This window comes from Zootoca vivipara, chromosome 6, assembly GCF_965207765.1.
Source record: "Zootoca vivipara chromosome 6, rZooViv2.hap1.1, whole genome shotgun sequence".
NCBI classification, from domain to species: domain Eukaryota; kingdom Metazoa; phylum Chordata; class Lepidosauria; order Squamata; family Lacertidae; genus Zootoca; species Zootoca vivipara.
The window spans coordinates 52,921,908-52,933,523 of record NC_142589.1 but is presented as its reverse complement, the minus strand read 5'-3'; the positions used below and the strand labels follow the sequence as shown (position 1 = coordinate 52,933,523).

General features: G+C 48.3%; 2 protein-coding genes across 2 annotated transcripts; one reads left to right on the top strand and one right to left on the bottom strand.

The window, feature by feature from the left end:
• Positions 1-670: 670 nt before the first annotated feature.
• On the bottom strand, positions 671-5,832 carry SNIP1 (Smad nuclear interacting protein 1). The gene is made up of 4 exons (XM_035120811.3): positions 5,707-5,832; positions 4,544-4,646; positions 3,648-4,225; positions 671-2,175 (listed from the first exon to the last, which is right to left on the bottom strand). The coding sequence occupies exons 1-4, from the start codon at positions 5,784-5,786 to the stop codon at positions 1,908-1,910; spliced, it is 1,029 nt and encodes a 342-aa protein (XP_034976702.3). The 5' UTR covers positions 5,787-5,832; the 3' UTR covers positions 671-1,907.
• DNALI1 (dynein axonemal light intermediate chain 1) lies at positions 5,131-11,349 on the top strand. The gene is made up of 6 exons (XM_060275880.2): positions 5,131-7,098; positions 7,215-7,351; positions 8,180-8,349; positions 9,005-9,183; positions 9,512-9,676; positions 10,984-11,349. Exons 1-6 carry the CDS (start codon positions 7,018-7,020, stop codon positions 11,017-11,019), a joined length of 768 nt encoding a protein of 255 aa, XP_060131863.1. The 5' UTR covers positions 5,131-7,017; the 3' UTR covers positions 11,020-11,349.
• Positions 11,350-11,616: the final 267 nt, after the last annotated feature.

Genomic DNA, 11,616 nt, shown 5'->3' with positions numbered 1-11,616 from the left:
CCTCCAGATGTTTTTGGCCTACAACTCCCATGGTCCCTAGCTAGCAGCACCAGTGGTCAGGGTTGATGGGGAAACATCTGGAGGGCCAAGGTTGAGGAAGCTTGGTTAAGACGATTCTTTCATGCTCTTCCTTTTTAAAAATTGGGGCTGTATGTGTTATCCCAATTTCATGATTTCGCTGCCTGCAGTGTTAGAAACTGAGATATGAAAGCTAGGAGCTAAATGGCACCTTAAACCTAGGTTATGGGAGCAACAACAGAATGTCTAGGTGCACTTTGTTATAACAAGAATGCAAAGGCGAAAATAAATGAACTGCAGCTCAAATATTCTGTTCATTTTTCACATAGTTTAGTCCTTCCCCTGTTCACCCCCCCCAACATTCTTAAGAGGGTCACAATGGCACTGTATTGAAAATAAATATTTTGGTATTGGGTTATGGAGCACTGGTTCTAAACAACAGCTTATAGTGAGACTCCTCAATAGTACAAGTTGCAATAATAGAATGGTTTGCAGTGCTTGCTGAATTTTTTAAAAATACACAGAGAGCTTTGTAAACTCTACTTTTGTTGCTTATCTGTAATATCACACCAACCCACCTGTTTTTAATTAAAAGTTAAGGAGGAAATAACATTATCAATTTGGAGAAAGGAAGAAAAAACCCACAGCAATGTTCAAGCTAAATTTACAAATCCTTTATTTAAAAAAGAAAATAGGGACTTCTGCGAAAGGCAATACTGCTGTCCAAAACCATCTCCATCACCTAAAAGCTTGAAAATCTGCATTTTGGCCCCATATTTACATGCTAAACTTTATCCTAATATTCTTCTAGACATGCACACAACCCTATGCACATGGTACATTTATGCAAACAGGAGGTGCTCTCAGAAAGTGTGGGGCAGTAGGAAAAGTTACTACCCCTGCACACAGCAAGTTGTGTTTCCTTTATTGTAAGGCAGCTACACACAAAACTGCAGCTACAGAACCTGTACAAAAGTTTTCAGAGTGCAAAAGGGTTGTGGGGGGAGGTCTCTTCCACCTCCCCTCCTACAACACTAATACACCTTCTGCCTCTTGCTATCAGTAAGACAAAAATAGAGTAGCATCCACATTGAAAGAAAAGAAACTAAACTTACTTAAATGTTTTTTTGGAAACTATCCACCATGCTAAGTGCAAAATTATTCATGGGGTAATACAGGTGCCTGAGAAACAAACTTAATGCTCCCTTCCCCTCAGTGGTAAGAAAGCCAGACAGAGGAGACAGGAAACTTCCTTTTCACTCCAGATTCAACTGCCAAGGATCTGGAAAGTATATCCCTGAAAATATATTTTGATGCACAATTTCCTACATGAATCTCAGAAATCTACACAATTTTTTGCAAGTTCTTTTACCTCAACACATTAATAAATTGAACCACTAGAGACATTACAGAACATCCACCAGGCTTTAAACCAAAATTCTACTTTTTTTAAAAAAAGTTGCATCTATCATTTTTTTTCAAAACAGTGTGCAAGCAAAAAAAATAAAGGGGTGCGGAGAAGCAAAATAACCTGTTTGTTTGGAAAAGGCAATTTTTGTACAGGGTGTTTTCTTGTTTCAGAGTCTTAAATTAAAAGAAACATTGAGAAACTCCAGCAACACAGCTGCGATGTCAGCCGGGTATCAAAAGTGACCTCGCTTTCCTAGCACCTTCTGATTAACCCGAACCATTTGAAAAGCAACAGTTGGCTCTACTTCAGTGCCCATAACCATCAACTGAGTGTGTGAGAAGCTCACAAAATAACATGACTAGCCAAAGGCAGCAGATTTTAAGGCAGTGAGAGGCATTGGGGCAGCAATACTTCAGTCCACACAAAGGATCTGAGGCTCAGTTGTAGAGAAAGGTCAAGTCCACCCCCTGATGGGCTGTCAGGTGGATTCTTCCTCCTCTTCCTCCTCCTCCTCCTCCTCCTCTGCCTTCTGGTCCACCTCTGAGGTATCTGATGACTCATGGAGCAGAACGTACTCCCTGCTACTGAACCCAAATTTCAGGACATCCTTCTCTTTCAGTTCGTAGTAGCGCTGAGGCTCAATGCGCTGGTTGTTCAGAAATGTGCCATTGCCTGAGCCAAGGTCAATAATGTAGGGTTTTACCTTCCGGCCCACTGTGCCATCAGGGCGGGTGTATTCCACAAGCCTTGTAAGAAACAAGAGATTTGTACTGATTAACAGCAAAATACATGGGAGCCCAACTTCGTTAAGATTTCTCCCAGCTTCCAGCATCCCACAACAACCCTGTAGAGCACATCTTAAAACATAAAACTCCTTTGAACATAACTGACAGCAGAGACCTGTGTGCTTATTCAGGAAGAAGAGCTATTTAGTTGTGACTGCTTTGCTCAAGGATATCAGCTGTGGCCCTTTCTGCCTTGAACAAATTTGCAGCTGCCCTAATCTTTAGTGAAACTATTGATAATGAACTTAATGCCCCATAAGGTCTGCTCTGGTTTTAAACCTTCAACGTGCCCCATAACTGCAATTTCTGATCACTCCCAGTCCTCACACTATTCAGCATGCCAGGGATGGGGAATAGGAACCACCCATTGAGCTAGATCCTTAGACAGGAATGCAAAGTCACGCTCTTATGACTGTTCAGTCAGCACAAATAGTTCTGCTTGCCAAGCTGCACAACCCCATGTCTCCTGGGTGCTGCTCTGGGCGTTCTCCTGACCCTTAAGAGATCTGGAGGAGGCACAGGGAGGTTAAGCTCTGTTGCATTGGCTTCCATTAGCTTACCAGGTTTGTCAAAGCTGGCCCCTAATTCCCCCACTCCCTGCCAACATCATAATACTGTTAGATGACTGGCACATGCATATGTTGAAGTTCAAAGGAGCATGCCTTCAAAGGGACTTGCTGTAACCACTGATTGGCAGTTAGAGGGATCTTCGAAGTCAAATTCAAGAAACTGGTTTGGGTTCAAGCTGCTTTCTCCATAAACAAAGCACTTTCCCCTCTGCAGAGGAAAAAAATTCCCTGTTTTGAGAAGGTTTGAATCCATCCCCCCTCCTGCAAACAATGCAAGCCCCCTCAGCTATGCTAAGGAGTTCCCTGTGGGGTTTCTATCAGCACCAACAAAGAACCCGCTTGCAAAGGAACAATTGGGGGCTTAAGGTAAATCCTTTATAGCTGTGTCTATACCTGCCCCAGACTTCACATCCTCTATGTAAGGCCAAGTGGGGGGCAGGTGACTGTAGTCTGTGGGGAACAGTTTCATGGACCAAGCTGGGATCTGTGCCAGGTTTAATTAGGTCCTTGGGCTAGAGGCTCCCCAATGCTTGTTTGGGACTTGTTGCTTGTTTGTCCCAAGTTGAGAGAGCTACATACGGTAGTGACATAGTGTGCTAGGAAAGAGGAGCTACGGTCAAAATGACAGCAGATAACTGTACAGTATTTGGCATAAATTTGCTGGAGAGGGGTAGGACAACAGGGAGGTAGCAATTACACAGCATACTCGTCAATAAAATGATGTAGCCAAAGTCCTTAATACTGTCTCTTGCTGTATGCTGTATAGATCCCAGCCAGTAAGTGGGGAGTATTAATAGATAACTTGGAACTAACAACTACTCATAGCAGCTACATATCCACACCCACACCTGCGCCAAGACTTACCGGTACTGAAAGACAGCGTGTTGTTTGGAGCAGGATGGGTGGTCAATAGGGATATCAGCAATGCGTCGGTGCCTGCCCAGCAGGTAGGCACTCTGCCTGTGAATGTACATAACTGGGAGAACCTCATCATTCTTGAAAGGATACAAACGCCACCGCTTCTTGGGGATCCGTGCTTCCGGGGGCTCACTGTATTTGATCACGACACCACGGAACGTATTGGAATCCTCCAGAAGTGCCCCAGACAGTTCAAAACTTGGTTTCTCTTTATTCCCTGGCTCTTTGTCTGTGCTGTGTGACCCCTCTGCCCCTGGATTCTCTTCGTCACCACTGGCTTCTGCCTGCTCCCGGCGCTCCCGGCGTTGCTCATTATATAATTCCCTCTGTGCCTGCTGAACCTGGAAGCGATGACCGTCCCTCTCCCTTTCATGACCCCCAGGCTGATCCCGGTGGGGCTTCCTTCTGCCAGAATGGTCCCGATGTCTGTCTCGGTCATTGCTTCTTTCCCGCCTGTGGCCCGGCTCAGAGTGGTCTCGATGTGGACGCTCCTCATGCCCCCTCTGGGAACGATCATCTCGCTCCTACATCAGGGCAATAGCAAAAGGCAAGTTTTAAAAAGTTCTATTCATGAGTATATATAAGTAAAATAGTTTCAGCTTTTCATATATTTTCTAAAACTGCAAAACTGTTATCCCAGCTTGCTGAATTTAATAGCCACACAACAAGGTCTGTTTGGAAAAAATAAGCAATTGCACAATCTAATGGCAGGCTAATGTTTGTTTAGCATTTTTAAAAATACCAGTAACTTTTGTTTCCTCAAGTTGTCCATACTTGCTTTAATCCCAAGTGTGCAATACAATACAAAGCTTCTGTCAGTTTTATCTGGAATGCCCAGTTACCTGCTTTACTTTAGGTATCACATGATGTGGACTTCGGCTTCTCTTCTCTCGAGGAGATTTGCTTTTTTTGGTTGAGGACTTGTTTTTTCTTTTTGACTGTGACCTTTTAAAGATATGAAACCAAGGTTAAGCACATGCATTCCCATCAGCAGAAAAAGGCACATGCAAGGCAACACACTTGATCTACTGTGGTCTGGTATACAGCAATTCAGAGGTGAGTGGGGCATCAATAAGGAACATATACCCGACATTTGCAGAATCATACAAGGCAGTTTAAAGTTAAATCAACAGAGTACAGAAGATAAAAACGCATTGAGGAAGCAAAGCAAAACAGCAAATAAAGGCAACAACCATTTAAAGAGACAGCAGGTGACACAAAGACTGGGAGCCGTGAGGGCTTCCTGTATCTTTCCACTGTCTGCAATTCCTCCAATGCTTAACCAAGATCTGAGATGAAGGCCGGTGGGATAAGGAGACCTTCACAGTTGAGGGGGCATACTGTACCTGCTGGGAGTTGCAATGTGAAACGTCCGGAGGGCACCACACTGGCAAAGGCTAGTATGTGTAGCACCACTCTCACAGTCAACAGGTGAAACTCAGTTTCCCTAATGTGTGAGCTATCTAGTCAAAACCCAATGCCACTACAGAAACACTTAACCCACATTTCCCATAACTGTCATTCTGCCCTACCTCACCTTCTTGGCTTGCAAAGCCCGTCAAGCCAGACTTGAATGGCAAAAAGTTGCCAGACCATTGTACTATTCATTGTCTTCATATCCCACCTTTTTTAGGCATGGAGCTCAAGGTGGCAAACATGGTTCCCACACACCCCAATTTAATCACCACAGCGACAGGCAACTTAGGTTGAGAGAAGGCAGTGGCTGGCCCCCAAGGTCACCCAGGGAGCATTATGGCCGAGCGGGGATTGGAACCCCAGTCTCTCCCATGTCCTAATCCGATACTCTTAACCAGTACAGCACACCGACTCTCGGTTCTTCAAGGCTCCTTTTTATAAGACAAAGGGCAAATAAAGCTAGTCGGCCCACGGCCTCGCGCCCCCCCCCCTTCCCCACGGAGCGCCAGTGGAAGCGGAGGCGGCGCTGGGCCCCTCACGAGACACTGGAGCTTCTGAGCCCATCTCCGCCACCCCCGGGCATCATCACCTGCCGGCCCCCGAGTTCCCCGGCGGCGGCGAGTGGCTTCCGCGCGGGCTCCGCTTCCGCCGACGCTGCGGCTCCTCCATAACACCACCGGCCTCTTCTCCTCCTTCTTCTTTTCTTCCCGCTTCCGCTTCCAGGTCGTCGCCGGAGTCACTATCCATAAACCGGACTCGATGCCGCTCTACCTACTGTGTGCTCTGTGGTTTGCTCTGTGGGCGGAGTTGTCTGCAGGACTAGTCGTGGTCAGACGCCCCCTGGCGGCCACTGATAAGACATTTACAGTACAGTACAGTACTTAATCATGCAGTGATGGCCAAACTTGGCCCTCCAGCTGTTTTGGGACTACAGCTCCCATCATCCCTAGCTAACAGGACCAGTGGTCAGAGATTATGAGAATTGTAGTCCCAAAACAGCTGGAGGGCCCAGTTTGGCCATCACTGAATGGGTTCATTTATTGCTTTTTCATAACAAACGAGAGAGAGAGAGCAGGAAGCTCCCCCCACCCCTAGCCGTGTGTAAAGCGCCGAAGCGCTGCAGCCGGAGGGAGGCGCGGATAAATACGGAATGAAAGGATATGCTTCTCAGTCCTTTCCAAAACAGCTCTACACGTGACTCAGAAGTGAGGCTGGCGACTGCGGGGCCACCACGCAGAATGCCCCGGCCCCCGTCGCCTGTGCTCGCCAGACGCGCTTAAGCTCACGGGCCGCCAGGCGCTTTCCATGACTGGCAGGGACAGTCGGGGGCGGGGGTTGAAAACCAGGCCAGGCTTATCCTGAGCAGGTGACACTGAGCAGCACGGCGCCTCCGCACCTCTCTCTCCCCTTTTCCTCTCTTCCAGTCCCAGCGTCAGGGATTGTTGCTGCTAAGCTGTTTTGCAGGACAGTTTTCGTGTGCAAAGCAAAATAACAAGAATACCCGCACCGGACAATGTTAAGAAGGATTCAAGCAAGAACCCCGTGCTTTCCTCGCGAAGGAAGGCCCAAGGAGCCGGGAGCGGCTCTTCTCTACTTGCCTCCGAAGCTTCCTCGGAAGGGCAGCTCTCGGAAGCAGCAGGGCAGCGGTCCAGTGTACCCGGAAGTCGGCGCAGGGTGCGCTAGTCTCTCTAACCTTTTCGGCTCCTGCGTGTCTCTAGGAGTTGGGAGCGGTGGGGGTCGCGATGCTTTTCTGCGCAGGCGCGGGCTGGAGCGTGTCATGTGACTGGGCTTCCTGTCCGAGCACGGTCGCCGTCGCTATGCCAACCTTAGCACAACAGCTCCCGGGGCGAAAGCCGGGCCCGCCCGGTGGAGGAGAGGAGCCGCCGCCGCCGCCGCCATCATGATCCCGCCCGCGGACTCCCTGCTCCGCTATGAGACGCCGGTGCTGGTCAGCCGCAACACCGATAAGCGCTCGCCCAAGGTACGTCCCGTGGGGATGGCGGCTGGGTCTGAGCTCCGTGCACGGGGCCCCTCCGCTCACCCCAGCCAGCCCCGCTCCACTCAACTCTGTCTCCGTCTCCTCCTCCTCCTCCGCAGGCGCGTCCGCTGAAGGCGACCCCGCAGGTGGGGCCTCCGCCGGGGCCCGTCCCGCCGCCGAAGGGCAAGACCCCACCGCCCACTGTGGACGCCACCAAGCAGCCCGAGGAGATCCTCAACGCCATCCTGCCCCCCAGGTGAGATGCAAGCTCTGTGAGCGGGGTGGGTCTGAATTCTTCATTCCAGGCATGGCAAGCGCCCACTGCCCAGCTGCCTCGCTCTGCGTGAGAAGCAGCCTGCCTCTTTTCTATAGTGGCAACAGCAAAAAAAAAACTACACCTTGCTCTGCAGATACATCCTGAACTGGCAGCTTTATAGGGTTATAAACACCCACACCCACCCCAAATACTGAGCTGCGGCTCCATCCTGCAGTTACAGGTCTACTCACAGTGCACTCAGATCCAAGCAATTCAAAGAGTGGAGGCTACAGTGTTCTTAATGTGGGTTATGTGGATTCCCCTGTGACCCCTTTAATTCCCCCTCCTCCACGGGCATAGCCAGGATTTCTATTAGGGGGGAAGGCTTCGTGTTGGAGGGACCTCAGTTAAGTATTTTTATTGATTTCTGGGGTCAGCTGCCCCCCTGCCCCCCACTTGGCTATGCCCATGTCTTCCTCTACATGTTTTCCTCCAACTACTTCTGTCACTCACTTTCTGTTCCCTAAATCAGGAGTTTCCCTATACAACTGATGTAGCTCTTGTATTCAAATCAAAGCATGGGAATTACTATTTAGGGAGGACTAGGTATGGGACAGCAGTAATTTGAAGAGGGCACTTTAGGGTGGGAATTATGGAGGAACGAGGAATTCACAATCCATGATAAACTGAGGTATGAACAGGCTTTGGGTTGCTGTCTCCTTTCTAAGATTCAGAAGCCACTGGAAATGTCTTTTTCTGTACCAAAACATAAAGTGAGCCTGCTTGGTTTCCTTGAATCCTAGCCTCTCTCTGCTTGCTTTGGTGTAGAGAATGGGTGGAAGAGAACCAGCTATGGATCCAGCAGGTGTCAAGCACCCCCAGCACACGAATGGATGTGGTGCATTTGCAGGAACAGCTGGACCTCAAACTCCAGCAGCGCCAGGCCCGTGAGACAGGCATCTGCCCTGTGAGGCGAGAGCTGTACTCCCAATGCTTTGGTGAGTGAGTGAACAAAGTCAGCCCTCTCTGCACACACAATCTCATCCAGAAAATGAGGGCATGAGTCCCAGGTCCTCGTTTCAATGATTTGTCACATTCCCCATCCCCAGTTCTAGTCCTACACCTCTTCCAATTAAAATACAGTAGCACCTCAGGTTACCCTCGGGTAACGTAAACTTCAGGTTGTGAAAGTGGTAAACCCGGAAGTGTTTCGCCGCACGCTCATGCGCAGAAGCGGTCTACCACCACGCACATGCAGTGATCCTCGATTTGCAAAAACCTCAGGATCTGGTCAGACCTCCGGAATACATCCCGTTCGCAACCGGAGGTACCACTGTAACACACGCGTGTTATTTCCCATCCCACCCCACCCCCCAAAATACACCCCTTTCTGCTTATCCATTTCTTCTTAAACCTGCCTCCTAAATAACTGTAGTTCATCTTCCTAGGAAAAGCCTCCCTCATCAATTTTGTTGCTGCTACAAGTACAGCTTTGAAACCTAAGATAGAGCCATTAACTTGCACGCTGAAGAATTATTGTCCTTTAAGGCAGTCTTGAGTCCCTAGCTTCCAACCTCTGGAGGTGGGTGGGAGAAAGAGCATCAGTCCAAACTTTTCCCAGGCACAGCCTCATTTGCAACTCTTCCCTTGCAGATGAGCTGATCCGGGAGGTGACCATCAACTGTGCAGAACGGGGACTGCTGCTGTTGCGAGTGCGAGACGAGATCCGGATGACGATTGCTGCTTACCAGACCCTGTATGAGAGCAGTGTTGCCTTTGGCATGAGGAAGGCACTGCAGGCTGAGCAGGGCAAGTCTGATATGGAAAGGAGAGTAAGTGTGGAGGCTAACAACTCCCACCGCTGCACGATCTTAGTTGGTTTGGGCCTCTAAAGCTTCTTGGCAACCATGAAGTCCACCACTTCCTTAAAGTTGTGCAGATGTGTGTGCAGTGCATCTTACTGCGACTTTGCAAAGGAGCTCTGAGGCTGAGCTGCCTAGGGTGAGCAAGCCGTGGGGACCACCTGAATAGTAATTATTGTCACACATCCTGCCTGCTTCTACTAGGTGACAGTAAAGGCACTTCCAGGAGGCCTGGAGAAGTAACACTGCACTTGTTGTGGCCACTCATTAACCTGGTGGGTCTGTTTTTTGCCCCAAGATTGCAGACTTAGAGGATGAGAAGCGGGACTTGGAAAGGCAAGTGAACGAGCAGAAGGCCAAGTGTGATGCCATTGAGAAACGGGAACTTGAAAGGCGGCAGGTGGAAGAGAAGAAGCACACAGAGGAAGTCCAGTTCCTGAAACGAACAAATCAGCAGCTCAAGGTTGGTTGGAGGGAACAGGGGCTGGATTGGTGCATAAAGAAACCACTTTTTATTGGACATCCAAATTCTGTTGGACTCTCAGCTCCAGTCGGCGATGATGGAAGTTATAGTCGAGCAGGTTCCCCACTCCTAACAGGATTCTGTTTTTAGACTTTAGGAACCTTCCCTCCCCATCACCTATTGATTTCTGACTTCGGAGGGTTGCTACATCTTTCCTGCTCATCTGTTATACACAGGACACACCAAACTTGATTTGGTCAGACCAGTTTCTAGCTCCAATTTACATGGCCACCCAGTAATGTATGTTTGGTTAGAAAATACCGGAGCCTGGCTTTATGTAGGCATGTCCCTAGTCCTTAACGTCTGGAAGGCCAGAGTCCTTAATTCTAATCTGTTAGCCCTTTCCTGACCTGCAGTGGTATCCTTAATCAGAGGACTTAAGACTTGCTGAGAGGATCAGCAAGTTCAACATGCTCCACTAGTAGTAAGGGGCATTATTAGGGGCCCCAGAAGTGCAACTGTACTCTTTAATCCTAGCCTGTCTGATCAACATCAGATCATACAGAGCTGAGCATGTCAGTTGACAGGGTGGGATATTTTACTTGTGGGAAACTGAGGCCTGTTTGAATGCTTCACAATGGGTATTGTGTGCTTAGAAGTCTTAACTTGTTTCCTTCCACCTGTCACTTAGGTAATTTAGGGGTGTTATGATTGGGGTGGAGGGACAAAAAACACTTTCCTCTTACCAAAGATTTGCCTCCTTGGTGGAGCCTGCTTCTGGCATGAAGAGAAACCAGCAAGAAAATTGGATGTGGCCCCCACTAACCCTTCCTTGTTCAGTGGTAGCCAGTGGTGTTTTTTTTCTAATAGGGCATAAAGTTGCTTCTAGTCATTGTTGTGAGCCTGAGTCCCAGAAATGATGTTTATAGCACAGCCGTCAGACAGCCAAGGGCTTCACGGCCAGTCATGAAAGCAGAGAATGCAAACCACTGTTACAGCAACTTTGATTCAATTTCCTCTTTAGTGCTTTTACATTATGAAATGGGACTTTTGTAGCCAGGAAACAGTGCCAGCTCTCCACTTTCTTCTCATAAAGCAACAGATTTCCATGCCAAGAATGAAAGAAACTTAATTTATAAAACATGGGATGAGGAATGCAAGAACAAACAACACCCCACTCTCCACTCCAACTTGTTTCAGCCCCCAGCACTGCAGCAGCCTCCAAGTGAAGCAGTGGATTGTTAGATGTGCACCTTCTGGCAAAAGTGAGAGACTAATTAATTACTCTGTCTTTTTCTGCTTTTCAGGCGCAGCTTGAAGGCATCATTGCACCAAAGAAGTAGTGGACCTTTCCAACAGCCCAGGGCTGGAGTGGGGAGTGTCTCCCGAGTGGCAAACAAAAGAATATCTTCCAAGAGTTCTTTAAAAAAGGTTCCAGAATTAACTATTTGCAAATTTTGCACCCCCCTCTCTCATCTGGATCAGCTCCTCTTCTCTGCTTCTAGTGATTTCTCAGCTGGCTTGGGATTTGCCTCACCAGTTTTACCCTAACTGGAAATTTTTAAATTATTTTTTTATGCAGTAGTACTTCAGTTTGGTAGTACTGGGCAAGCCTCAGCCCCGCAGCAGGACAAAGGCTCTACAAAGTCACATTAAACTAAACGATTCTGAAACTTGGTCTGTTTGTTTAATTGGCATGAGTTTCCTTGATATTTAAATATCCAGTCAGCCTCTTTAAGAACATGAGCCTGCTGAATCAGGCCAGCATCCTGTTCTCACAGTAGCCACCTAGATGCCCCAGTAGAAACCCATCAAGTAGGATTCCAGCACAAGAGCCCTCTCCCCACCTGTGGCTTCTTGCAACTGGCATTCAGAAGCATTGCTGCCTTGAACTGTGGAGGCAGAGCATAGCCATCATGGCTAGTAACCACCAATAGCCA

Bases quoted from the DNA above. Each gene is read 5' to 3' on its own strand.
- SNIP1 (XM_035120811.3), bottom strand. From the start codon at position 5,786: ATGGAGGAGCCGCAGCGTCGGCGGAAGCGGAGCCCGCGCGGAAGCCAC. The intron at 4,647-5,706 runs GTGATGATGCCC...TATCTTTAAAAG, and splicing joins GGGAACTCGGGGGCCGGCAG to GTCACAGTCAAAAAGAAAAA. The intron at 4,226-4,543 runs GTAACTGGGCAT...GCCCTGATGTAG, and splicing joins TGATACCTAAAGTAAAGCAG to GAGCGAGATGATCGTTCCCA.
- DNALI1 (XM_060275880.2), top strand. From the start codon at position 7,018: ATGATCCCGCCCGCGGACTCCCTGCTCCGCTATGAGACGCCGGTGCTG. The intron at 7,352-8,179 runs GTGAGATGCAAG...GCTTTGGTGTAG, and splicing joins AACGCCATCCTGCCCCCCAG to AGAATGGGTGGAAGAGAACC. The intron at 9,677-10,983 runs GTTGGTTGGAGG...TCTGCTTTTCAG, and splicing joins GAACAAATCAGCAGCTCAAG to GCGCAGCTTGAAGGCATCAT.